The 26,209-nt window shown below is 43.9% G+C and overlaps 2 protein-coding genes across 4 annotated transcripts in view; both read right to left on the reverse strand.

The window, feature by feature from the left end:
• KCNIP1 (potassium voltage-gated channel interacting protein 1) overlaps nucleotides 1–26,209 on the reverse strand; it is a 685,047-nt gene that overhangs the window by 295,122 nt on the left and 363,716 nt on the right. The window lies entirely within an intron of this gene.
• LOC146072159 (uncharacterized) lies at nucleotides 11,611–17,002 on the reverse strand. The gene is made up of 3 exons (XM_083179493.1): nucleotides 16,242–17,002; nucleotides 15,133–15,389; nucleotides 11,611–11,641 (listed from the first exon to the last, which is right to left on the reverse strand). The coding sequence occupies exons 1-3, from the start codon at nucleotides 16,656–16,658 to the stop codon at nucleotides 11,611–11,613; spliced, it is 705 nt and encodes a 234-aa protein (XP_083035619.1). The 5' UTR covers nucleotides 16,659–17,002.

Below are 26,209 nucleotides of genomic sequence, written 5' to 3' on the forward strand. Positions count from 1 at the left end.
GAGAGATATTAGATATATGGCAGTATATGCACCAGCAGAGAGATATTATTTATACGGCAGTAGATGCACCAGTACACTGGTATTAATATTTATTTATATGTCAGTACAGTAGATGCACCAGCAAAGAATATGTTTACTAGTTACAGTATATAAGGCTGTAAATACACCAGCAGGGAGGTATTATACAGCAGATGCACAAGCAGACTGGTATAAAAGTGGTTAATAAGTTTTACAACAGTGCACAGTCATATACTGATTGAAGAAGCCAGGTACTGGCTGGGCTGGAAGCCTCTGGCAGTGCAGAGCACACACCAGAGAGCAGAGCAGACAGTGGCACTAGTAGGCACTGGCAGTCGCCCCAGCAGCAAAAAAAGACAGTTTCCTAACCTACCTAACCTAACAAAGCTCCGCACAGTAAGCACACTCCTATCCCTAACCCTCCTAACGAGTGACAAATGGCGCCGGATTCTCGCACTGATATAGAGGTCCGGATCTCGCAAGAATCCTGCACCGGGCAATGACGTTTTGTCCGCGTGCCTGGGTCCGAGTGAGGTGGGAAGCTCCGAGAGCCGCTCGGATCCGGGCTCAGATTAGTGACGTTCATGCGAGCTCGGATCTGGGAAATCCAAGCCTGCACATCTCTAATTATATATATATATATATATATATATATATATATATATATATATATATATATATATATATCTATGCACAAGGACCGGCACACCGTTTCCAAAAAGGCAGTTACCGGGGTGCATCCGCCGGGAGGGAAATGGATAGACAGGAGGTAGCGGCACTCGCACGGATTCCACAATGAAATTCACAACCAGTCAGGTTTAGAGTTTAAGATAACGTTTCGGAGTATCAGTCCTTTATCAAATCAGAAACAACATAGAGTGACAAAGAAATAAGCTTACCTAAATAGAAGAACCAGCACCAGATCCGCCTGCGTGTGCAGCTGGGCGGGCGTCCACTGAGCCTCAACGTGCTTCCGGGTGTCGTGACGTTCACAGTGAACGTCCTCAGCGTGAAAGCTTCGTTGGTTGCCTGGCAACCCCCGCTCTGCCTCGCCGCCGGCTAATCCTGTGTGTACAAAACAAACAGTGTCAAAAGCATTACATCACGCGTGTAAGTGGACATTTCCATATGTCTGGACCAGCAGAGTCCAATCACCATACTTTTCAATAGTAGATATATCGCATGGCATCTGTCAATAAAGATTACTAAATCACGAAAATAAACAAAAGAAAGACAAATACAATAAATGCAAAACTACAAAGAACGGGTCAGAGAAACATGTTAAGGGACCACTGTTCATTGAGACCTCTTGGCCACATTGTATCAAGGTTGTATATCCAGCGGCTCTCTAATTGGAGAAGTCTCTTGGCCCGATCACCTCCTCTCAAACTATAGGGCACCTGATCGATAATGGTATATCTCAGACTAGAGAGGGGGTGTTTGGCCAGCATGAAATGGCGCACCACTGGTTGGTCATGTTCTTGTTTCTTGATGGCTGCTCTAATTGCTGTCCTGTGATTGGCAATCCTTTCCCGTAAGGTCCTTACAGTTTTGCCAACATAACATTTGCCACATGGGCATTTGATAAGGTAGACAATGAAGGTGCTAGTGCACGTCAAGGGGTATTTGATGGAGAATTTAGTCCCTAAGAAGGGGTGATAAAAAACCTTGGTGTTGGAGAGACCGCTGCAAGTAATGCATCCTGTGCACCTGTAGCACCCACCCACCCTACTTTTGGTGTTGGGGGAGTTTCGAGTGGAAAGATCTGTGCGTACAACCCATTCACGGATATTGCGCCCTCTTTTGTAGCACGGCATGAGATTTTTGTTCTTCAAGGATGTAAGGCTTCTGTCCTGTTGTACCACAGGCCACAGGGACCGGGATTCAGACGAGACAATCTGGTCAGCATCGGTAAAGTCCCTAACCCACCCTATTCTATTGTCTTTGGAGGGATCTTTTTTAACCCTGCGAGAGAGAAGGTCTTCTCTAGCCATTGACTCCACTTTGGATCTGGCACATTCCAGGATTCTTGGGGAGTAATTTCTCTTAAGAAATTTGTCTGTCATTTTATCCATGTGGGTAGCCAATTGATCAGCATCACTGGTAATGCGCTTTACCCTGATGTATTGGGATAAAGGCAAGCCTCTTTTTAAGGCAGGTGGATGGTGGCTACGGGCATCGAGCAGGGTATTCCTGTCGGTGGGTTTGGAATAAATAGAGCTCACTAAGGAGTCGCCAGAAATCTCAATTAGCACGTCAAGGTATTGAATCATCGATTGACTCATGTTGTAAGTGAATTTTATTGGATGATCAAGGGCATTGATCTTTTGCATCATATCCTCAAAATCATCTCTAGAGCCTGTCCAGAACAGCAGGATATCATCGATGTACCTTGTGTACAAAGCGATGTTGTCCATCGATGGAGTCTCTAGGAACAACATTTTTTCTGTCTCATACATGTAGGCGTTTGCGAAGGACGGTGCGACCGGGGAACCCATCGCACACCCGGTTTTTTGTAACACAAATCTTTTCTCGAAGATAAAGAAATTGCGTGTAAGTGTTAGTCGAAGCAATTGAGCAAAAAATTCGATGGGTGGTCCAGTGTATAGGGTATCATGGGTAAGGATGGCTTTGGTCGCAGCAATCCCCTCTTCGTGGGGGATGCTGGTATACAGACTTGTAATGTCAAGAGAGCACAGCCACATATTGGGGATCGTGGGGCCAAAATCTCTAAGTTTGATGAGCAAAGAGGTAGTATCTTGTAGATACGTCGGTAGCCGCTGGATGCAAGGTTGCAGTAGGTGGTCTAAGAACGTGGATACTGGGCTGAATAATGAGTCTCTCGCCGAGATTATGGGTCTTCCCGGGGGTTTGAGGAGGTTCTTATGTACTTTTGGAAGACAGTACATCAGGGGTACTTTCGGGTATTCTGTCGTCAGAAATTCTCTGGTGGTCTCCTTGATCCAGCCTGCAGTAGCTGCCTGTTGGAGCAAAAGATCCAATTCTTTTTTATATAGGGTCGTGGGGTCACCATAGAGGGTTTCATACACATGTGGGTTGGCAAGTTGGGAATAAATTTCAGCCTTGTACATGTCAATATCCCAGACTACTATCCCCCCACCCTTGTCGGCGGGGAGGATCATGACATCATCATACTTGTTGAGTTGTTTAAGGGCAAGCCACTCATCTTTCGGAAGATTGGACTGGACGGTGGTGTTCTTATTGGCATTTCTGTGTTTATTCGCCATGTTCACATTAACATCAAGGACTTTGATAAAGCTTTGAATGGAGAGATTAGACGATGGTGGGTCCCATTTAGATTTGCGTTTAAATGGGTCAGGGGTGTGGGCAGACAGTTGGTTGGTGTTTTCATTCTTGAAGAAATCTTTCAACTTCAAGTTTCTGTTAAGTCTATTCAGATCCACCTTCCATTGGAAGTCGTCAAACTTGTGTGTCGGCACATATGACAACCCCCGGTTTAAAACCTTAATCTCTGCTTCTGTTAAGGTGCGATGTGATATATTGAAGATTAAGGTTTCTTCTGGCGATTCTTTGACTTGGCACCTCCGTCCTTTTCCTCCTCTACGAGAGGGTCGGAATCTCTTTCTCGCCCCGCTCTGGTCCGAACTCCAGAGGGGGGGCGCTGCCCGTTTTTTTGGTTCTGACGTTTGTTGCGATTGTCAGTAGTCGAGGAGGCAGAGTCGTTGCTGGACTCAGTGTCTTGGCCACCCTTGTTGTATCTTCTCCTTGGTCTGGTGTTCCTCCTAAAGGCTCTAGTAGAACCCGACGTCCACTGGTATACTGCATGTTCAGTATAGTCGCGGTTCACCCGGTCAAATTTGTTCCTCTTAAAGGCCACCAGTTCCTTTTTGAAAACTGCAATATCAGTTGTCAACTTCTGGAACCAGTTGGTGGTTGTGTCGGCATTGAGTTGATCTTTATGCAAAGTCTCGTATTCCTCAATTTTCTTCCTGGCTTCCTCCATTTCCCGGGCAGATTCTTCGATCACCAGAGTGATTAGATCGAATGAGCAGGTATTTAATACCGCTACCCATCTACGACAGAATGCGTTGTTATAGCGCCCGATCGTTGGCACGTTCTTTATTCTGAAGCCTCTCGGAATTTTCTTTTCTCGGTAGTATTCCGAGAGTGTGATACCATGAAGCAGAAATTCTGTTTCCCGCTTTTTGAGTTTGAATAAATTATTGTAAATGTCCTCTGTGGTGAGGGCTTCTGCTGCTTCAGCTAACCTCTCTTTAAAGAGGACGGCAGTGGATTCATCCTCAGAAAAACGTAAACGTTCCCCCAACGGATACACCGTGGGGTTGAATCCATCACTGCCTGAGGCCATGATATAATGCAGCTAAAGGTAAAGTCCAGGCAAGAAATGAATCACCCAGGTGGGGTAAAATCAGCCGCTGTAGCACTTGCACCCTGGGATGGGTTAAACAGCGGCGGCACCAGTCTTGTTTTATGTTAGATCTGATCCTGACTATTAGATAGTCAATATAGGCGACGGGTAGCCAGGTCCAAAGAACTCTCTGCAGCAGGGAGGTCTGTAAACATCTATGCATCTATGTCTTTCTTTTGTTTATTTTCGTGATTTAGTAATCTTTATTGACAGATGCCATGCGATATATCTACTATTGAAAAGTATGGTGATTGGACTCTGCTGGTCCAGACATATGGAAATGTCCACTTACACGCGTGATGTAATGCTTTTGACACTGTTTGTTTTGTACACACAGGATTAGCCGGCGGCGAGGCAGAGCGGGGGTTGCCAGGCAACCAACGAAGCTTTCACGCTGAGGACGTTCACTGTGAACGTCACGACACCCGGAAGCACGTTGAGGCTCAGTGGACGCCCGCCCAGCTGCACACGCAGGCGGATCTGGTGCTGGTTCTTCTATTTAGGTAAGCTTATTTCTTTGTCACTCTATGTTGTTTCTGATTTGATAAAGGACTGATACTCCGAAACGTTATCTTAAACTCTAAACCTGACTGGTTGTGAATTTCATTGTGGAATCCGTGCGAGTGCCGCTACCTCCTGTCTATATATATATATATATATATATATATATATATATATATATATATATATATAGTCTGTTATGAAATATCTATATCTAGAGATAGAGAGAGAGAATAAAAAAATAAAAAAGGATTTTGATGGCTTCCAATTAATGAATTTAATCTTGAAGGGGATGAGAGGTGCCCCTTAAGAGCAGGAGCCCGGCAGCAGATAACTCCATTGCCTCCCAGACTTTTGCACCTGCATGCAGGCTTTATATTATTTAAACATAATATTTCATTAGGTTAAACAGACACTAAAATATACAATATATTACGTAACAGTGACGTTTTTCACATTTATTGTGCACACACGCAGTGAAATGTTCACGCTGCCTTCAATGCAAATTTAAAATATTTGTATGAATCATTATGTCTATGGCTTTCTCACTTTTTTGTTTAGTCTGTACAACATCAGTATTTACTTTGAGTTAATTTATCATCAATTATTTACATTCAGTATAAGCCTTAGAATGAACAAACCCTTTTTTCCATCAAGATTTTCTCTCCGTACAAAAAAGGATCAGACGTCAAGACGAAGTTGTGAGGGAGCATTTGGTTCTAAATCCCTTATGTCAGGCAAGGCCTAAAATATAGTCATTGTTCATGGTCCACCGGTTTTATGCCCGCTAAGCATTTTCAACTGAGAGATACATCTGCACAACATTGAAGCAGTGGCGTAACTATAAATTTTGCTCCCCCCAGCCAAAAAAGTTTCTGGCGCCCCCCCCCCATGCCCCTTAAACATTACGTCACACATCATAATGCCCCTTGCACTATATGCCACATGCCGTCATTAAACTTATACTCCACAAATCTAAATGCACCTTACAGTATGGCCTGAATTTCATGCCGCCTGAGTTCAGTGCAGTGCAAGATATCCGCTGAATTCTGATGTTTTTTAAAGGGGAATTAACTTACTAGGCATGGTTTGGCATGGTTTTGCCTTGTAAGCTAATTCCCCTTTAAAAAAACGTCAGAATTCAGCGGACATCTCGCACTACACTGAACTCGGGCGAGATGTCCGCGGTCGACGAAGTCGCACTGCCGCCAGAAAAAGGGTGTGACCTCACTGAGAGGGGGAAAGGCTTATTGGGAATAATGCTCCCATAAGCCATGCCTCCCGTTTTCATCACTATGGAGGCATGCTAAGCGCTCTGTGAGCTTCTGGCATGCCCCCAGCCCCTCAGACAGATGCTAACGCATGGACACGCAGACGGCGACAAACAGACAGATACTGACAAATGGACAGATCCTAAAACACGGGCGCTGACAAGTTGATACATGGACGCCGACACAGACACATATGTTGACACATGGACACTGAAAGACGCCTATACACAGGGATACGCTGACACACGGACTGCACATAGAGACACTGATGCTGACAGACGCTGATATCTAGAGACATAATACAGACACCCAGACACTGACACAAATATGCTGACATGTGATGACACAGACACTGAATGCTTTGCATACCACTGTAGAAAACCAGGTTTTGAAAGAGTTAACCTTATTGTTGTGTTCAGCTCCTGTGCTGAAGCCTGTAGAAAGGGAGGGCTCTGTAACCGGAGTGCAGAGTGCAGGGGAATAGAAGGCAGCCGCTGGAGCAGGACAGTCAAGAACAGAAAGCAGGGAGAGGGACGATTCCTTAGCTGTCCAGCCTGCGCAGGTTGTGTGTACTGTGTACACAGACGAACTTCCTGCCTGTAATGCTGCTGCTGCTGCTGGGAGGAAGGGAGGGAGAGAGACGGAGTGAGACAGGACGGACCTTACCTCAGCTCTGCAGGTTAGAGTGAGAGGCTTCCGGCGCCCACGCAGCCCCCGCTCCTCCAAGCAGTGGCGGGGGCTGCCTTACACAAGTTACGCCACTGCATTGAAGTACCATGAGGTAAAATAAATAAACTCAAACTGACTTTTACTGCACACAAAAATATTAGCATCCTAATAATATGTAGAGTACACACCAGACATTTTTTTTTTTTTAATGGGCTGACAATGGCGTATTTGGTTGGGTAACTGCATTTTTTAAACGTGACTGGGAGATCTTCCGAATTTCGGCTGATGCTATTGAATGCCTGAAAAAATACCAGGGGCTGGTCTGAGGTGTGCTGATCATTTACCAAGGACTGTTCGGACCTCAAAATGATGCGTTTCACATTGAATCATCCCATTTTGTCCCTGCCTCAATTCCAATAATCACGCCATTGTATAGTAGAAGACTGAACCACAATGAGGGCACTGACCATCTGGCTGCCCCAACCTTCGCATATCTCACCAGGCTGTCTCCATGATCCCTGGACTTCCTATCTCGCTGCCCCCTCCAAGACAGTACCGACAGAGAGTCATCAAGTATGATCAGAGGTAATATGCATTACATATGGGTAACTGGTGTAAGAGGAACCAAATCAGCTCTAAATTCGCTGGAACAAAAAAATGTAGGTGGGGCTACAATACATTTTCTCTAGCAGTAAAATCAATGTAATTGGTTTAGGATCGTATTCAGTCCCGGCCTCTATTTTCTCTGTCGGAAAAAGCGGTCATCACCTATTCAAAGCTGCTGTTTTCAACAGCACTGAAGGTAGTTTCTGACAAAACAGATCCAACTTTAAAACAAGTCGGATCTGTTTCGTCGAAAACAGCCATGGATTGTCAAATTCACGTCCGTTTTTTCGCCAATCCGCTGCCATTTTCACCAATCCTCTAACATTCACATACCCAACTGTCGATACTTTGAATACCTACAGTTGAGTTGTGGTCAAGAAAAGCGGAAACAGCCCAGGACTCCGACTTTTGGAACGTTACGACAGTTGGAATCCTGGACTTAATCTTTATTACAATTTCAAAAATTCTTTGGTTGATTTTCGGCCAATTGAAGACAAATTGTGGTATCGTAAAAAAATTATTACGATATAAGATATATATAATCTACTACTATATAATCTAGGGTTTCATGTTTATTACTAATATTACTTGAAGGTAATTATTAACAGAATAAATAATACTGAAATCGGCATATTAATTTTAGGATTATAAAAATAAGGCATCGACAATTATCCATCTACCAAGATAGATTGTCAGTTCTGGGTGTCATTATGGTGATAAGTTCTAAGGGGGATTCACTATATAATATTTATACTATAGAGGAATATGTATCAAACAAATCACTGTCTAGCCATAATGTATCAAGTGTATTCAAAAAATATATACTGTAGGTGAGAATTCAATTAATACAGTTAATTAAGATCTGTTTAATTATTAAGATGATATATTTACACAGCATTTATATTAGTATATTATGTTTTAATTACCAAAACTTGAAAATGCAATTTAGCTCCATAGGATTAAAGGGTTTGGTAGGTGAACTCAGTCTCCCTGCGCACCCCTTAGTGCAGCCCTGGGAACAATTCTGGGTGTTTTCCAAAACACCCCAAATGAGAACTGATAATGGAAAAAATTGAAAGGTTCCTTGGGCGCAAAAGGTGTTTATTGAAATAAAAACAATCACAAAAACATCATAAAGGTTAAAAAGATACAAATAATCCCTCTCACCCAGTGTTGGTGGTGGAGCCACAGATGGCAAGGCAGAGTGTCCTACAAAATAGATCCACCCTGCGGGCTCCACAGGCTTAGCACTGGGCTGGGTCCTTGGGTAGTAGCAGCAGTCCTGGGCCAACGCGTTTCGATTCTCTGGGAATCTTTGTCAAGGCTAATGTGGTTCTGTGAGATGCTGCTATTTATGAGAAAAAAGTGCGGGAAAAATAAGGGGCGTGATCTAGGACCGGATACCGGAACTAGAAATCCATTGGTAGTTCAATGTGTCTACAAGGAGAATGTGTATCTCCTATTCGTTGGAGACACACATAGCTTCATTCATTGGTGGTTCCATGTGATACATTCCTTCATTTGCGGAAGAAAACACCGCCGTATGACTTCCGGTTTCTGACTTCCGATTTCCGGAAGTGCGGACGGCGGAAGTGTGCGTCCGTGACTTCCTGTCCCGCCGGCTAGATGATCCTGGTCATCTTGATTCCGGCGCGTATTCTGTGAGACCGGATGTTATTGTTCTGTTGACTTCCGGATTTCACACAGGACGTATGCCGGTGGTCACCTTGTCAGGGAGTGATAGGGACATCGGTGGCCATCTTTGATGTGGGAACCAGGAATTTCCATGTTCAATAAGACGATAAAACCTCATAGAAGAAAGATAATATATTAAGAGTGGTTTAGATTTAAAATGTTAATAAACCAATGAGATGAAAACTTTTTTTTCCACATGGTCTCAATAAGGATTTTGAGTTAAAGTGGTTTTTATAATTTTTTGAATCCTTTTTATCCATTTGCCCTTTTAACCCATTTGTCTTTTTTATCAATTTTTAAATTAATTTTTAAAAAGTCTTAAAAAAGTTTTCATCTCATTGGTTTATTAACATTTTAAATCTAAACCACTCTTAATATATTATCTTTCTTCTATGAGGTTTTATTGTCTTATTGAACATGGAAATTCCTGGTTCCCACATCAAAGATGGCCACCGATGTCCCTATCACTCCCTGACAAGGTGACCACCGGCATACGTCCTGTGTGAAATCCAGAAGTCAACAGAACAATAACATCCGGTCTCACAGAATACGCACCGGAATCAAGATGACCAGGATCATCTAGCCGGCGGGACAGGAAGTCAGGGACGCACACTTCCGCCGTCCGCACTTCCGGAAATCGGAAGTCAGAAACCGGAAGTCATACGGCGGTGTTTTCTTCCGCAAATGAAGGAATGTATCACATGGAACCACCAATGAATGAAGCTATGTGTGTCTCCAACGAATAGGAGATACACATTCTCCTTGTAGACACATTGAACTACCAATGGATTTCTAGTTCCGGTATCCGGTCCTAGATCACGCCCCTTATTTTTCCCGCACTTTTTTCTCATAAATAGCAGCATCTCACAGAACCACATTAGCCTTGACAAAGATTCCCAGAGAATCGAAACGCGTTGGCCCAGGACTGCTGCTACTACCCAAGGACCCAGCCCAGTGCTAAGCCTGTGGAGCCCGCAGGGTGGATCTATTTTGTAGGACACTCTGCCTTGCCATCTGTGGCTCCACCACCAACACTGGGTGAGAGGGATTATTTGTATCTTTTTAACCTTTATGATGTTTTTGTGATTGTTTTTATTTCAATAAACACCTTTTGCGCCCAAGGAACCTTTCAATTTTTTCCATTATCCATAGGATTAAAGTTCATTAGGGGAAAATAACAAATCAAATTATTACTGTTTACTAATCTTAAATCAAAATGATAACAATCTTGGGATAACTAACAGTAAAAGATGAATTCTATGATCCGTTTCTATATAAGCATAAAGTACAAATTGATAAGAAACAGATAAATTAATCCACCATAGTCCTTTTCTTTACACATATTTACTTGGCCCCCTTTGAGTGCCAAGTGACTTTGTCAAAGTAGGTGTGAAAATTGCCAAGCAAACATTTTAATTTATTATAATGACCTGTAATGTTTACCTTAATAGGAAATATAAAAATAAAGTCAAATAACATTTTTTTTTGAATTTATATAACAAATGTGAGCGACGCTGGCATATTTACCGTATATTTTGCACATCTCTTACAGAGATTTTGGCACTCAAATGGTTAAGTCAAATAACATCTTAAAAATGGCTTTATATTATTGACTGATTGGTTGATCCAGTAAATAGATTCTTAAACCAGAATGGGAGGAACGCTGGCATTTTTAGGGGATATTTTGGACATCTCTCACAGAGATATTGGCACTCAAAGGGCTAATTACCAGCAGCAACTTCTACTGTTACCTCTCAGTATCTGAATTCTGTATGCAGCCAATGTTAGTGTGAGAAGAAATCAGTTACTACAATGTGCTGATAAATCAGCAATCTGATCTTTCTAGTGCTACAGCATACCGTTACATTCCATCCAACTGTTCTCAGCTAAATTAGGAACAACATCAATACTGCTATGGGACAGTGCCTAGAGGAAGGATAGGCAACGTGTGCCACTCCAGCTGCTGGGAACTACATGCCACAAAATGCCCTGCTACGGTTTAGCTATTAGGATATGAAACCGGGCATACTGGGTGCAGGAGCAGCTGGAGTGCAGCATGTTTCCTTCCCCTGGTCTAGAGTAAGATACTATATGCTACAATATGTCAGTACAGTACATCATAACTCTGGCAAGTAGCAGTATGAATGTGCCATTTAATACATGAATGCAATAATGAATAAATGCTATTATTATTAACTATATTACCTAACAATACATAATTATGTGGGAACATTAAATCTTTTTTAAACATATGAGTCGTTACTGCAAATATCGACCTTGAAACCGCACTAGACCAACAGAAATATAATAGCTTATTAGCAAATGATACACTGCACTTTGGAAAATGAAGAAAATGTTGACATTGGGAGATGCCAAGTATTGTACACTATACTACTGAAATAACACCTTATTGACAATGGACAGAGGGTCTGATTGTGATTAGTTGGTACCACAAATCTCCAGGTGGTCCCTGCATGAAAAAGAGAAATCAAGCCAGCATCTGTGATCCAAGTTCTACGTCCGTAGACAAAGGTCACGATGGTCACAGCCTCTGGGCAGAATGCATAAGCCAAATCTTAGAATGGCTGTCAGAACCCCTCTTCCGGGTCCAGGAAGTCTGGATCTACAAAAATTGGACCAATGCCCCTCATTTTGTAGAATAGTGCCCATAATTACCCAAGTGTAAATTTGAACATAAACCGATGTTGGTACTGTAAATAAGAAATTAAATGAATGTCCAATGATTTAAGGGGTTATTTAAATGTAATGTTCCAACCCTTCTACAGATTTTATTAGATAAACATATCACAGCGGGATGTGATACAGTCCAAGTTCCCTGGAAGTTCGGGATACCGGTAGAATTGTTTTTCTAAAGCAGCAATCGCTTACAAGTGATACAGTATATAGCGAACTCGGGTGGTATTACATCCCTGCTGATAGATTTTGGGTGAGATTTAATGGGAAGAGAGATTTAGAAAGTGAGAGATTTGGTGAGAAATCTCCAGTTTTTTTAAAGCGGCAATCATTAATGTGGGGTACACACCAGGACGACCACCGTCGTTCACGACCGATAGACGACCATGGAACGATTTCCCTTGGACTTCCCGGGAGCTCCCAGGCAGTCCCCAGCAAACGATTAGCAAAAATTGTGTTTTTTTGCGGAACGATCTAGATCCGATCCCGATGCGCCCGCGATGGTCGTTAAGACGGTCGGATCGCTGGTTTTTGTTTTTTTTGCAAGAACACATGCGACCGTCGTCAGATGGGCCTTTGAAATTTGAATGAAGGGGCTGGACTAGCAGAGGGGGAGGACTAGCAGAGGGGGATAGGAATAGCAGCAGCCATTTTAAACCAGTGTATTTCTGCTTTGTTACTAGTGAGGCTTGGTTTATACCTGCTGAACGCTGGACATAGCTATTTACACATTACTTTGTTTTGCCTGCCATTACAAAGTGTCTTTTAACCCTGCACTATGGAGAATGCAGTGATGGGTAGTCACCAGCAACAGTACCTGCTCTATTATGCAGTTTTGAAGCTCAGGCGTCAGAGAGCCCAGCGCAGGAGAGAAAGATCATGCTGGACAAAGCAGTGGCTACTTCAGCGTCAGACTCGTTCGCACATGCCACTGCTCAGGGACATCAGGGAGAATAACCCAGACGATTTCCGTAACTTCTTGAGGATGGATGATGCCACATTCCAGGAATTGCTGCGTCTGGTGACTCCCCACATCGAGAAGCAGGATACCAAGTATCGCATGGCTATCCCTGCTGAGGAACGGCTGGTGGTCACCCTGAGGTTTCTGGCGACAGGACGGTCTCTTGCTGACCTAAAGTTTGGATCCCTCATCTCCCCGCAAGCTTTGGGCCTCATCATCCCGGAGACCTGCAAAGCCATTGTGAAGGTGCTGCAGTACCAGTATTGCAAGGTAAGGATGAAATATACACTGTACACTTTATTGTGCAAACAAAATATTTTTATTTATAATTTAGGCCTAGGACAGAAACAGGTTTTTTAGGCCTTTCATGGTTAAAACATGTAAAATAGTAAATAGATTGTGTCAACAAAAATATATTATAATACCATATATAAAAGATATTGTACAAAAACACACACTATATATAAAGATTTAAGTATGTATGACCCAGTTTAAACTTTCCCAATAAGTACGGGCTACTGTGTGGCAGAGGATGTCTGCCGCAGATAAGTAAAGGCTGCGGCCCACATGGCGCATGGCGCAGATGCAATGGTCCCGGCCCCATTGATGTGCGCCATACGCCATGTGAGCAGTGGCCATCACATACCTGCAGCTGAGACCATGTCTGCCGCACAGTACCCCATACTATTGGTAAAGACAAAAGGGCAATAAATGGAGTTTGCTATCCAGATTGAGGAGAATCCTGTTCTCCCTCTGGTAATGCAGGTACAGGTAGCAGCATATAAAAAAACAAAAAACACACTCTGGTAACTTCTGGAACAGGCACTTACAACAGTAGGGATAAGGTACTGTGTGGCAGAGGATGTCTGCTGCAGATATGTAAAGGCTGCGGCCCACATGGCGCATGGCGCAGATGCAATGGCCCCCGCCCCATTGATGTGCGCCATACGCCATGTGAGCAGTGGCCATCACATACCTGCAGCTGAGACCATGTCTTCGGCACAGTACCCCATACTATTGGCAAAGAAAAAAGGGCAATAAATGGAGTTTGCTATCCAGATTGAGGAGAATCCTGTTCTCCCTCTGGTAATGCAGGTACAGGTAGCAGCATATATGTAGAAAACCAAGACAAAAGACACTCTGGTAACTTCTGGAACATGCCCTTACAACAGTAGGGATAAGGTACTGTGCGGCAGAGGATGTCTGCTGCAGATATGTAAAGGCTGCGGCCCACATGGCGCATGGCGCAGATGCAATGGCCCCCGCCCCATTGATGTGCGCCATACGCCATGTGAGCAGTGGCCATCACATACCTGCAGCCGAGACCATGTCTGCCGCACAGTACCCCATACTATTGGCAAAGAAAAAAGGGCAATAAATGGAGTTTGCTATCCAGATTGAGGAGAATCCTGTTCTCCCTCTGGTAATGCAGGTACAGGTAGCAGCATATATGTAGAAAACCAAGACAAAAGACACTCTGGTAACTTCTGGAACATGCCCTTACAACAGTAGGGATAAGGTACTGTGCGGCAGAGGATGTCTGCTGCAGATATGTAAAGGCTGCGGCCCACATGGCGCATGGCGCAGATGCAATGGCCCCCGCCCCATTGATGTGCGCCATACGCCATGTGAGCAGTGGCCATCACATACCTGCAGCCGAGACCATGTCTGCCGCACAGTACCCCATACTATTGGCAAAGAAAAAAGGGCAATAAATGGAGTTTGCTATCCAGATTGAGGAGAATCCTGTTCTCCCTCTGGTAATGCAGGTACAGGTAGCAGCATATAAATAAACAAAAATACACACTGTGGCCCTTGTGTGGCAGAGGATGTCTGCTGCAGATATGTAAAGGCTGCGGCCCACATGGCGCATGGCGCAGATGCAATGGTCCCGGCCCCATTGATGTGCGCCATACGCCATGTGAGCAGTGGCCATCACATACCTGCAGCTGAGACCATGTCGATGGTAAATGATAAAGTAGCCTATTTTTTAAGACAGATCCTCAAAAACAGGACACTCTGGATCTTCTATCAGTAAAGAACTGTAGAATTGACGGTACTGGGGGGGTTGAGAAGGCTGTGTAGGTGTTGACTGGGTATGTGTTGGAATTGTGCTCGACTGGCCTGCTACGGTGGCAGGCGGAGTAGGCACTGGTGATTCTAATGACAGTGGTGTGTCTGGTGCACTACCAATGCCAACTATTTTAGTGCCACTGTTGAGATACCCTAAACTGCCATTATACACCAACTCCATGCATAACTTTTCAAAAGTAAGTTGCTGGTCAGGAGCCATGTTGCGAACACACTCTGCCACATAAGTGAAGTAGTTGTCATGTTTGTCCGGGTTTCTTTGCAGGACTTGATGTGCCCGCATCATAAATTCTTCATGTGCCGCTGCTTCTCCTTTTTTTCCTTTGCCACGCATTTTTTTGGCACGGGGGAGTGGTGGAGTGGGTTCCAGGGTGGGTGGCGGAGTGCGTGCCGGAGTAGGAACTTCGTTAGATGTGCATGCATTATCAGATAGGACAGATAGGTCTGGGGTTGCAGGTGGGTAGTCACCAAGCTGTAAAAAAATTGAACATGTTTACTAATCAATTCTATTTACTTCTAATTTCAGTTCCCTACCAGCGTGAATGAATGGAAAGTCATCGCAGAGGAGTTTGAACAGCGATGGAACTTCCCAAATTGCGGTGGAGCCATTGATGGCAAACATGTCCGCATAGCCCAGCCTATCAATAGTGGTTCCTACTATTTTAATTACAAGGGCTATTTTAGCATTGTACTAATGGCTGTGGTGAATGCCAACTATGAGTTTATCTTCCTGGATGTAGGAAGGAATGGCCGTGCATCGGATGGTGGCACTTTCAAGGACACAAAGTTCTACGAAAGGCTCATAGCGAACACCCTTCACTTGCCGTCTGTCCAGGAAACTAAACAGGGGCTTAACTTTGTTTTTGTGGCTGACGAGGCTTTTGGCCTGCACGAGCATGTCATGAAGCCATATGCGCAAAGGGGCCTGAACCATGACAAAAGGATCTTTAACTACAGGCTATCCAGGGCACGGCGTGTTGTGGAAAATGCTTTTGGCATCCTGGCAAGCCGGTTTCGCATTTTTCACACTGCCATTAACCTGAGGGTGGACAAAATTGACTGGGTTGTCACGGCGTGCTGTGTCCTGCACAATTTGCTCCGCAGAAAAGCCACACAGCAAAGGGCTACAGGCACAGCACTCCAAGAAGACCAAGAACTGCCAGAGGAGGTAGTGCAGATATCCTCCTTGCAAACCCCAACACAACGCTACACAGGGAGTGCACGAGCCAAACAGGTGAGGGAAGAGTACATGGCCTACTTTAATGGGGAGGGCGCTGTGGATTGGCAGGAGGAATCAATTAGATAGCCAAAAAAATAGACTCACCGATGCAGACTGCGAATTCTCCTCCTCCTCCTGCGCCGCGACTTCTTGGTTTTCCTGTTCGACCATAAGGACTACTCCTGTCCTCATCGACTCCTGGCTGAGGGTGAATGTCAACCGGTCATAGTACCAGAGCGATGTTTGATACATCTCGTCGACTCCAGCACCAGACTTCTTTGCAGCCTCCATCTTCTTGTGTTCCTTTAAGAACACCGTGCGCATATTCTGGATGCGTTTCCTCACCCATTCAACATTGGCCTCTGGGTGAAATGGAAGACTGTAGCGTGCCAACTCCTCCAAGGCTTGGTTTCTTTTAATTTTGTTTGAATACTCCTTGGATTTGGTTCTCCACAGGCATTCGTGTGTACGATATTTTTCAATAAACCCTTCCAAAAACTCTTGTTCCTTTGCGTTGGACATTGGGACTGTAAAAAGATAAAACCATTTTAGTTGTTATAGTTATACCCATGTTTTGTTTCATATTTAAATTTTTATAGTTATAGTTACCAGTTTACCTAGTTCTTATGTTTTAAGTATTTAAAATGTTAATAAACTTTTATGAAAACCACTATACATTTTATTGTGCAGATTGCTATTCACACACACAGGTGAATGGGGCCTAGCAGAGAGGAGTGCATGGAATACTGCAATGGTGGACAATGGTTTATGTATATATATCTATATATACACAAACACACACACACAGGTGAATGGGGCCTAGCAGAGAGGAGTGCTTGGAATACTGCAATGGTGGACAATGGTTTTTGTATATATATCTATATATACACAAACACACACACACAGGTGAATGGGGCCTAGCAGAGAGGAGTGCTTGGAATACTGCAATGGTGGACAATGGTTTATGTATATATATCTATATATACACAAACACACACACACAGGTGAATGGGGCCTAGCAGAGAGGAGTGCTTGGAATACTGCAATGGTGGACATTGGTTATATGTATACACACAGACATGGGGCCCACCCAAAAAAAACAGTGACATGGTCGGGTGCACGGTTGCCAAACCAGCGCTTTATACACACTATATACATTGGTGGCAACAGTGGGCATGCATAGAAGAGCATTGGGAGTGCAAACATACCAGGTTGTTGTTCTGGGAGATGAGACAAGAAGGAGAGTCCAACTGCTGCGCCAGCGCTGTTTGCTATGTGGAAAAACATGGCGCCGGGGGAGTGTTTAGGAAATGCCACTCAAATAGGCTGGATCAAACGACGGACGCACCGACGGACGGACGACGGAGGCGGCAAAAAACACTCACGATCTGCATACGATTGACGGTCGGTCGGCCTGGGATTGACGGATCCTACCTGCAGCACGTAGGACCAAAGATGCGACCAAACGAGCGGCGTGAACGCGCATTTGATCGGAATCGGATCAAATAAATGTCAAAAACACACGATAGTACATACAATCTGCATACAACCGGTCGGAATTGGATCTAAATTGACAGAATCGTGCCCTAGTCGTCCTGGTGTGTACCCAGCATTACACTTCAAAATCAAACTGGTTTAGCAGTGTAAATGATTGCCACTTTAAAAAAACTGGAGATTTCTCACCAAATCTCTCACTTTCTGAATCTCTCATCCCATTAAATCTCACCTCTTATTTCTGCCATTCTCTGTTATATTCACCCATTTATTTAAATGATCAGGCAGAATTATTTGCTTTCATCTATTACATTATTAGGCCTATAGGATATCCTATGGGGGTTATTCTGATTCACTCAGAAAGGCACAATCACTCTCTAATGGACAAAACCATATGCACTGCAGGTGGGGCTTATGTAACGTGCAGAGAGAGTTAGATTTGGGTGTTTTATTGTTTTTGTGCAGGGTAATATAGATATCAGTTTGAAGTACAACCCCACCCAAATCTTATTCTCTCTGCACATGTTACATCAGCCCCACCTGCAGTGCACATGGTTTTGCCCATTAGCGAGTGATTGTGCCTTTCCGAGTGAATCAGAGTAACCCCCTATATTAGTTCTATAAGACCAGGATAGCGATACTGTAGCAGTTTTGGGCTATGTGCTGAGGACCTGCACACGTGTGCTGTCATTTCTGTGTGCGTGAATAACCACGCAGGGCCGGCAGCGCTTCCCGTGCCGCCGCATAGCCAGGCGGATAGCGCTAGTTATTTCTTATTCACTGCAGGGACCCTCCACTGCAGCCAGCTTTATACACAGCGCCGCAGGTACCCGCGCGGCAAGGACACCACTGCAGGCTCCTGTCAGAAGCTGGCATGGACCCACCTGCCCGCTCCCCAGATGGCGCAGCAGGTACCCCCTTTGCACTGGGGGCAAGGGGCGAACTGCCGCCCTCCAGTCGCCGGCGCCCTAGGCAAATGCCTAGACCTGCCTAGTGGTGGCGCCGGACCTGTGACCACGGCACAGGTATATGATGAGACAGAATGGGGAGAATGGAAAAGAGGTGAAAACAGGCATAGTGAAGATCATAAAAACATGGGACATAGAGACAGAGTTCCAGGCAGATACTGTATGTACAGTAGCGCTCATTTACACTTCTGTCTCAGGATGCAATCTGCAAGAAGCTGTGATACTGGAACTCGCTGTCCTTCACTGAACAGATCAGTCACATCTTTGAAAGCTGAGGAAGAGAGTGTTTGAGCTTGTTCCAAAAGGTAACCGGAGGATCTTCAATATATAATTGGTGAATTCCATCATCAGAAGAACATGATAACTGTACAAATATTACTTACAGAAATGTCAATATGCTAGGTAAAAGAATCAATTCTCAATTCCTTTATGCCACTTTGCTGGCATTATATTAAATGACCCTAAATATGTGACTTGGTTATTTATAGCCTACTTATTTATTATATTTCACTAGTTTGCTGTTAATGCTTTAGTTGCCTATTTACAGTATCAATACTAGGTAATAAGAAAGATTCTCTATTACTGCTTCTCACATATAGTAGATAGAAAATGTTCTCCTCAAGTATCAATAATTTATTGCTAGGCTGTGTGATACTGAGTGATATCTATACCTTCTAATAATAACATCTTTTCCCAGCCTGATACCCAACATGCCAAGGTGGTGATAATACTAAGAGGACTGATGCTGCATGCATAAACTTATAGTGTAGAGCATGGGTCTTCAAACTGTGGCCCTCCAGATGTTGTGGAACTACATGCCCCAGCATGCCCTGACAGTTTTGGCATGCTCTTATAGGAAAAAATGTGGCAATGCATGCTGGGACATGTAGTTTCACAACATCTGGAGGGCCACAGTTTGAAGACCCATGATGTAGAGCCTTAACAACGACATTTTTCATACTACTGTATACAACTTATGAATGACCCCATAATACATACGGTATGCAGTCAGTGGATAGACAATGGGCGGTATTCAATGATGCTGATTCGCCAGGTTTTTATGGCGATTTTGTGCTGTAAGGCGAATTTCTGACTAAAACGGTGAATCACCCTATTCAATGACCAGATGGCGAATACATTTCAAGGTTTTTTTCGCCATGATTCACCGAGTAGCAATCGCTATCTTTTTATGGTGAAGTGGAAGGTGAACTTTTAAAATAAAGTGTTTTGTTTTTTACAATTGGTGTAAAAAAATATGGAATTTTATTCTGAGGAGGGGCATGCTATTTGTATTCATGTGCTGTAAGCACATGAATATATATTTAATGTAAAAAAAAAAAATATATATATATATATATATATATTATTTTTTTTTTTACAAAGACCAGCCAGCAGGGGGCCGGAGCCGAGCCGCTCATTAGATATTCATATATTCACTTCACCCGATCATTACATATGTATGATCGGGTGTAGTGAATATACCCGGTCCCCTGCTGGCACCCCCACCTCCCCCCCCCCGCAAACGTTCTGTGGCAGGCAGGGAGACTTCCATCTCCCTGCCTGCCGCCGTCCTCAGGCTCCCTGCGGCGTCCGCCGCAGGAGCTCAAATTCACCAGTCAGGGGCAGCGAGCCCCTGACTCGTTGAATACCGGAGCCGGCAAGGCTCCGGAACGCAGCGAGCAGTGGCGAATGTGCAGTGAATCCTAAACAGGATTTGCTGCACGTCGCCAGTATTCACATTGAATACCGCCCAATGTCTAGGTCGACAGCCATTAGGTTGATCACTAATGGTAGACGGTGACTGTCAGCACCTAAAAAGTCATACCTTAGATCGACACTACCAAAAGGTCAACACAAGCTTATGGTTGACATATGCAAGGTCCACAGTCAAAAGAAAATAGTTGTTTTGTGATTTTGTTTCCAGAAAAAGGATGGCTTTTCATACTTTACTACCCAAGTGGGCATAGAGTGGGAATTGAATAGTGTGCTCACTGCAACCTTTTGACTGTTGACCATAAGGTTGTGTCGACCTTTTGGCAGTGTCGACATAAAGTATATTCACCCTTTTTCTGTGTCAACCTAATCCCACTGTCAACTGTTAGTCCATTAGTCTATCTATACCATATCCATTACATACTTACATGCGGGGCTAAATAAAATTGCCAGACAAAATTTATGATCAAGGGCAAGATGCACTAAAATTCGCTGGTGCCTCCCACCACACATCGAGGGGTTTTGCATTGTTAATAATCACTTATGCACTAACATACAGATGGAGCCACTCTTATGCTTGCAGGGGCTGGCGATAGAAGCGACAGCTGATAGGCCCCGCCAGCCGTCGGTACTGGAGGCGCGTGCGCACGAGACGCTCACGTGCACAATTCCGAAGGAGCTCCCCGTCGGTCCCTGCCGCCTAGTCGCTGGTCCCCGTCAGTCTCCGACTGTATTGTATTGCAGCTGAGAACAATAGGCCTTGGCTCTCCATGGCTCACTATGGCTATCCAGAGAAGGCTGGCTGGGGAGGGCTCCATCTGTAAGGAGAGGTAGTTAACACAAACAGGCGTCTCTGCAGCAGGCAGTGTACTCAGCAGGATGCGCAATGGTGGAACTACCCAGAGGTGGATACAAGTTTCTCAGCAATGGTCAACAGACGAGTCTGATGTGGGTGGAATATAACAGGAATTATAAGGAATGCTTTGGAGCCTTGAAGTCTCCAAGCTGCACACTGGATAATATATGGATTAACTTGGTGGAATTGGCAGGAGTAAACTACCAAAGGAATACACTGAAGAAATGAAGGAGTTCTTAATAAGGCAGGCTAGCACTGAGAGAGTCTGTATACCCCGGAGTCTGTCTGTGATGAGCATAGCAGGACTGATCAGCAGGTATAAAGTGCATAGGGGATTCAATGGTTTCAGCAGAACTGCGAGGGGATACGGTACATTCATTGGAATATCATGTACTCAAAATGACAATTTGACATCAAGAAAAAACATTAAAAACATGCGCTGACTATTTCATTACGCGGAACTTTTTCCTATGTCAACCTTGTGCGGATCAATCACTTGGGGTCGGACCTAGGCACTGTCAATCTTTTGAACCAACCCCCCTCTGTCATGCTTTCAAACTGCATTTAAATATTAATCACCTTCATGATCACTAGTATTAAAGCACGGTAGTATAGAATATTATATTTAAACATTTTTATTCCAACCTGACAATAAAAAGCTTGTACAGTACATTCAACTACAAAATCTTGGAACATTTTGGTACCTACTGTATTTAATTAGGTTTTAAATTTAAATATTAATACTGTATTGTACCATACATATTTAATTGCATATATACTTTTCACTGAAATATTAAGGTATCAGCAAAAGACACTTTTGGTAGAAGATCAGTTTTTATATATTGTATATTGATACTGAAGGGGATACGGAATTTAGGTTGACATGCATTAGGTCAATTTGAACAATAGGTTGATACAATTAAAAGGTCAATATGGTGTGTGTTTTTCGGGATTTTTTTCATTTTTGGAACTCCATACTTTCCCATCCACGTGAACCACAATTGGGAACAGTAAAGTGTGCCAAGCAAAGTAGTATCGGAGCAAGGTACCTGGCCTGATGCATGGTGGGGCAGTATGGATAGGGAACCTTTGGCCCTCCAGCTGTTGCTGAACTACACATTCCAGCATGCACTGCTACAGTTTTTATATTTGGCCATGCTAAAACTGTAGTAAAGCATTTTGGGATGTGTAGTTCAACAACAGCTGGAGGGCTAAAGGTTCTCCATCCCTGGTGTAATGGTTAGCATTACAGCCTCACAGCGCTGAGGTCATGGGTTCCATTCCCACCATGACCCTAACTGTGTAGAGTTTGTATATTCTCCCCGTACTTGCGTGGGTTTCCTCCATGTACTCTGATTTCCTCCCAAAATCCAAAAATATACTGGTAGGTTATTTGGCTCCTAACAAAAAATAACCCTAGAATGTCTGTGTGTGCGTGTACATGTGGTAAGGAATATAGATTGTAAGCTCCACTGGGGCAGGGACTGATGTTAATGTTTAAATATACTCTATAAAGCGCTGCGGAATATATGTGCGCTATATAAGAAACTGTTAACAAATAAATAATAAATAATGGTGAGTGACGCGAGCCATGTAAGGATATACAGTGTAATAATTGGGGGGTCCACATGCTCAAAGGTACAAACTGATACCAAAAAAAACCAAAAAACTCATATCAACCTTTTCATGTGTCAATCATTTTCACGTCGACCTTTCGCTTGCGTCAGCTTTTTCCCCTGTCAACCTTGTGCATGTATACCTTTAATGACTGTTGACCCTGTGATCCACTCCCCAACTGGATTGTGCTGCAATAGCCCCACATATATTATTGTATTCAATATGCTGTTAGGTTGTTTAGACAGAAACCATGTGATCAATGTACCATAAGCAGGTGCTCAGAGGTGGATTGGCCCACCGGGAAACCGGGCCATTTCCCGGTGGGCCGTGACAAAGGTCATTAATAGGGGCTGGTCGTGGGCTGGCTGGGCCGCAGCATTTTGCCCACTTCCAAAATGGCCATGGGAGGGCTGCTGCGCATGCGCGCACAGCACCTCCCCAGGCTCCGAGTTCCTGCCCCCCCCCTGCCCGGCCAGCACTGCCAACTGACTGAAGCAGCGCAGCGCACCCTCCTCCTGGGGAGCATTGTTTCATACATCCTCCGCCACCACGCCCCCCCTCCCCCGGGCGTACATACCGGCGCACGCCACCCCCACCCCCCCCCCGGCGTACGCCGCCCCCCCCCTCCCCCCGGGCGTACATGCCTACGCAAACACCCCTCCCCCACCTCCCGGGCCGGATTCGGGACCCAATCCGCCCCTGGTCATTTCCTCTGTATATTACAATTATGATAAAGCTGGATGCATTAAATAAGACATGAGGGTAAGCAGATATCGGGACAGGTTTATGTTTCATGTGTTGTATTTGTAGTGTAGCGATAATATATCTTTAATACCTATTTCATACTTTCATCAATATGCCGGATTATTGCACGTGAATGTGCCGCAACCTGGGATATTAAAAGCAGCCAATTGAAATAAGGTGGGTCAGGTGACCTGTCACTTCAACCTGGCTCGTGGAGCACTGTCAACAAGTAAGCCAGGTCAATGAGACACTACATAGGATGAGCTGGCGCTTGGAGATGATCACATGTCCAAGTGCAGGATCAGGACACGTTGTGGTGTCACCAACCAGGCAATAACCCGGGTCTCAGCTGGGATGTACCCATGTGGAAAATCTTTTGTAAAAAGTTGTTAAATTATTCAGCTTGCTAGCTAACTGGCAGAATCTAATTAGAAGTATTTCAATAGTTCATAAAAAAATCCATATACCATTCCCACGGTAGTTATGGCCTTGTCTGTTAGACTTCTGACCATAATCATATTAAAAATGCTGTAGGTGGACCGAAAAATATACAGAGTATGGACCTCCATTATCTCTTCATAACTAAATACATATACTGTAGCAGCTTCAGACATTGGGGTAGATGTCCTAAGCCTTGAAGAGTATTAAAATAGAGAGAGATAAAGTACAGGCCAATCAACTCATAACTGACATTTTTCAAGAATAGCTTGTAACATAGGCCCTTATTCTGATTGAGTCGGATGGCTCATGGTGTTTGTGCATGTGCGGAGGCGAATCTGCGCATGTGCGAATGCCTCACATGTACGAACACGACGTTCATTCCGTGCAGAAAATGATCGTACGGCACCATCCGAGCAGGGGGTGGAGAGGGCGTGAAGGGCTGTTTGGCCTCATTAACATATTCATACGCCCCGCGTTTCATGGGCGTTTCCATGAAAATACTGGGCGTACGTATGGTAATGCGGCCCTGACACACGTGTGGGGGGGTGGACACCTGACATAGCCGGATGTCTGCTGGACGCCCATATCCCTGCTTTCATTCGGAAAAATGTCCAAGTGGTCTGGAGCACTCGGTGCTGCCTGACCGCTCGGTCCATCATTCGATGGTCGGTGACCATCGGAGGATGGGGAGGTACCCACAGATGGAGGAGGTGTTCACATGAAACATCCACTTGCGGTCCGTTCATTCGGACGGTGTGAGCGATCGTATGGTAGGCGGGGCTAAGAACACTCCATTCCTGTCTGAAATACGCATCTGTCAAATTCAACTAGAATAAGGGCCATAGTTAGGAGCTGATTGGCTGGTACTCTTGTTTTCTGGAACTATTTGTAAGATAAAAACAAAAAGAGTTCCTGTTCTGTATTCCACTCACTGGGAAAACAGAGTACCAACATGCATGTGCTGCATGGTTCACAGTGATGCTTATTAGGGAGTGTCCGTGGGGCAGTAATGGGGGAGGTATCTACTAAAACATAGGGTTGTGTCAAAGTTTGTGGCTGTGACTGTATATAATTAAAATGGACCATTGTCTTAGTACTTTTCCCAGCAGTTACGTGATTTGCATATTTTTGCACAACCATTACATACTAGATTGCAGCTGTTACAGCTTTTAGTTCTGGAACTATAAAATAATAATAATAATAATAATTATTTGATTTATATAGCACTCTTTCTCCAATAGCACTCAAGATGATTAAAATATATCTAAACATAATACAATACAGGAAAAATGAAGTACAGAAAAGCTTTATATAGACTACAGAGAGCATGAAGGTACTTAAGAGAATTACAGAAATACCTGAGTAAACAGGAAAGTCTTGAGTCTGTTTAGAAGGATTCTAGAGTGGGGACCTCTCAGACTGTGCAGGGAAGTGAGGGGTAGATGTATGAAGCAGTGATAAGGGAAGAGATGTGATAAAGTGCCTGGTACTTTATCACTGACCAATCAGCTCATAACTGTCCTGTTTTAAACCTAGACTGTAACTTAACAGCCAGGAAATGATTGGTCAGTGATAAATTTAATCTTGAAGATGATTCCCCTTCTTAGGCAGCCAGTGGAGGAGGCAGGAAATGGGTATTGTGTGCGTATAATGGGGCTGGTTGGTTAACATCCTGGCTGCTGTGTTTTGTACCAGCTCTAACTGATGACTGTAACTTCCACCAATAGTAGACCAATACAATACCAAGCATCTTACACGTTTTGTCCCTGAGAGGATCTTCTTCAGGTGTATATCTTTATAGAATATTATAATTGTTAAACAATAGACGTAAATGTGTCTTACTGCTATTTCACAGGGTAAAAATGCCTTATATCTTAATCAGTCATAGCTTCGCACTGCAAAATGGGCTATATGTATGTATACATATGCATACATACATACATACATACATACATTACATTGCATACTTACAGTATATGCTAATAAGAAGTGAGAGTATAAGCAAATTGTAATTTAAATGCTCAAAAATCCATAAAATAAAATGAAAGAACTACAGTCTCATAAGATATTTGCAATGTAATTTATAGAAAATGCACCAGCTGCACTGAAAGCTTTATTGTAATAAATAGTGTACAGGATTAAATAAAGTAGTTTTACTATAGATTATCCTTTGTGTCCAAATTTCCATGTCAGTTAGTATAGAACAGTAAATTCCATTTTATCTGATGTTTGGATAGTAG

This window comes from Crinia signifera, chromosome 4, assembly GCF_055691185.1.
Source record: "Crinia signifera chromosome 4, ASM5569118v1, whole genome shotgun sequence".
Taxonomy (NCBI): Eukaryota; Metazoa; Chordata; class Amphibia; order Anura; family Myobatrachidae; genus Crinia; species Crinia signifera.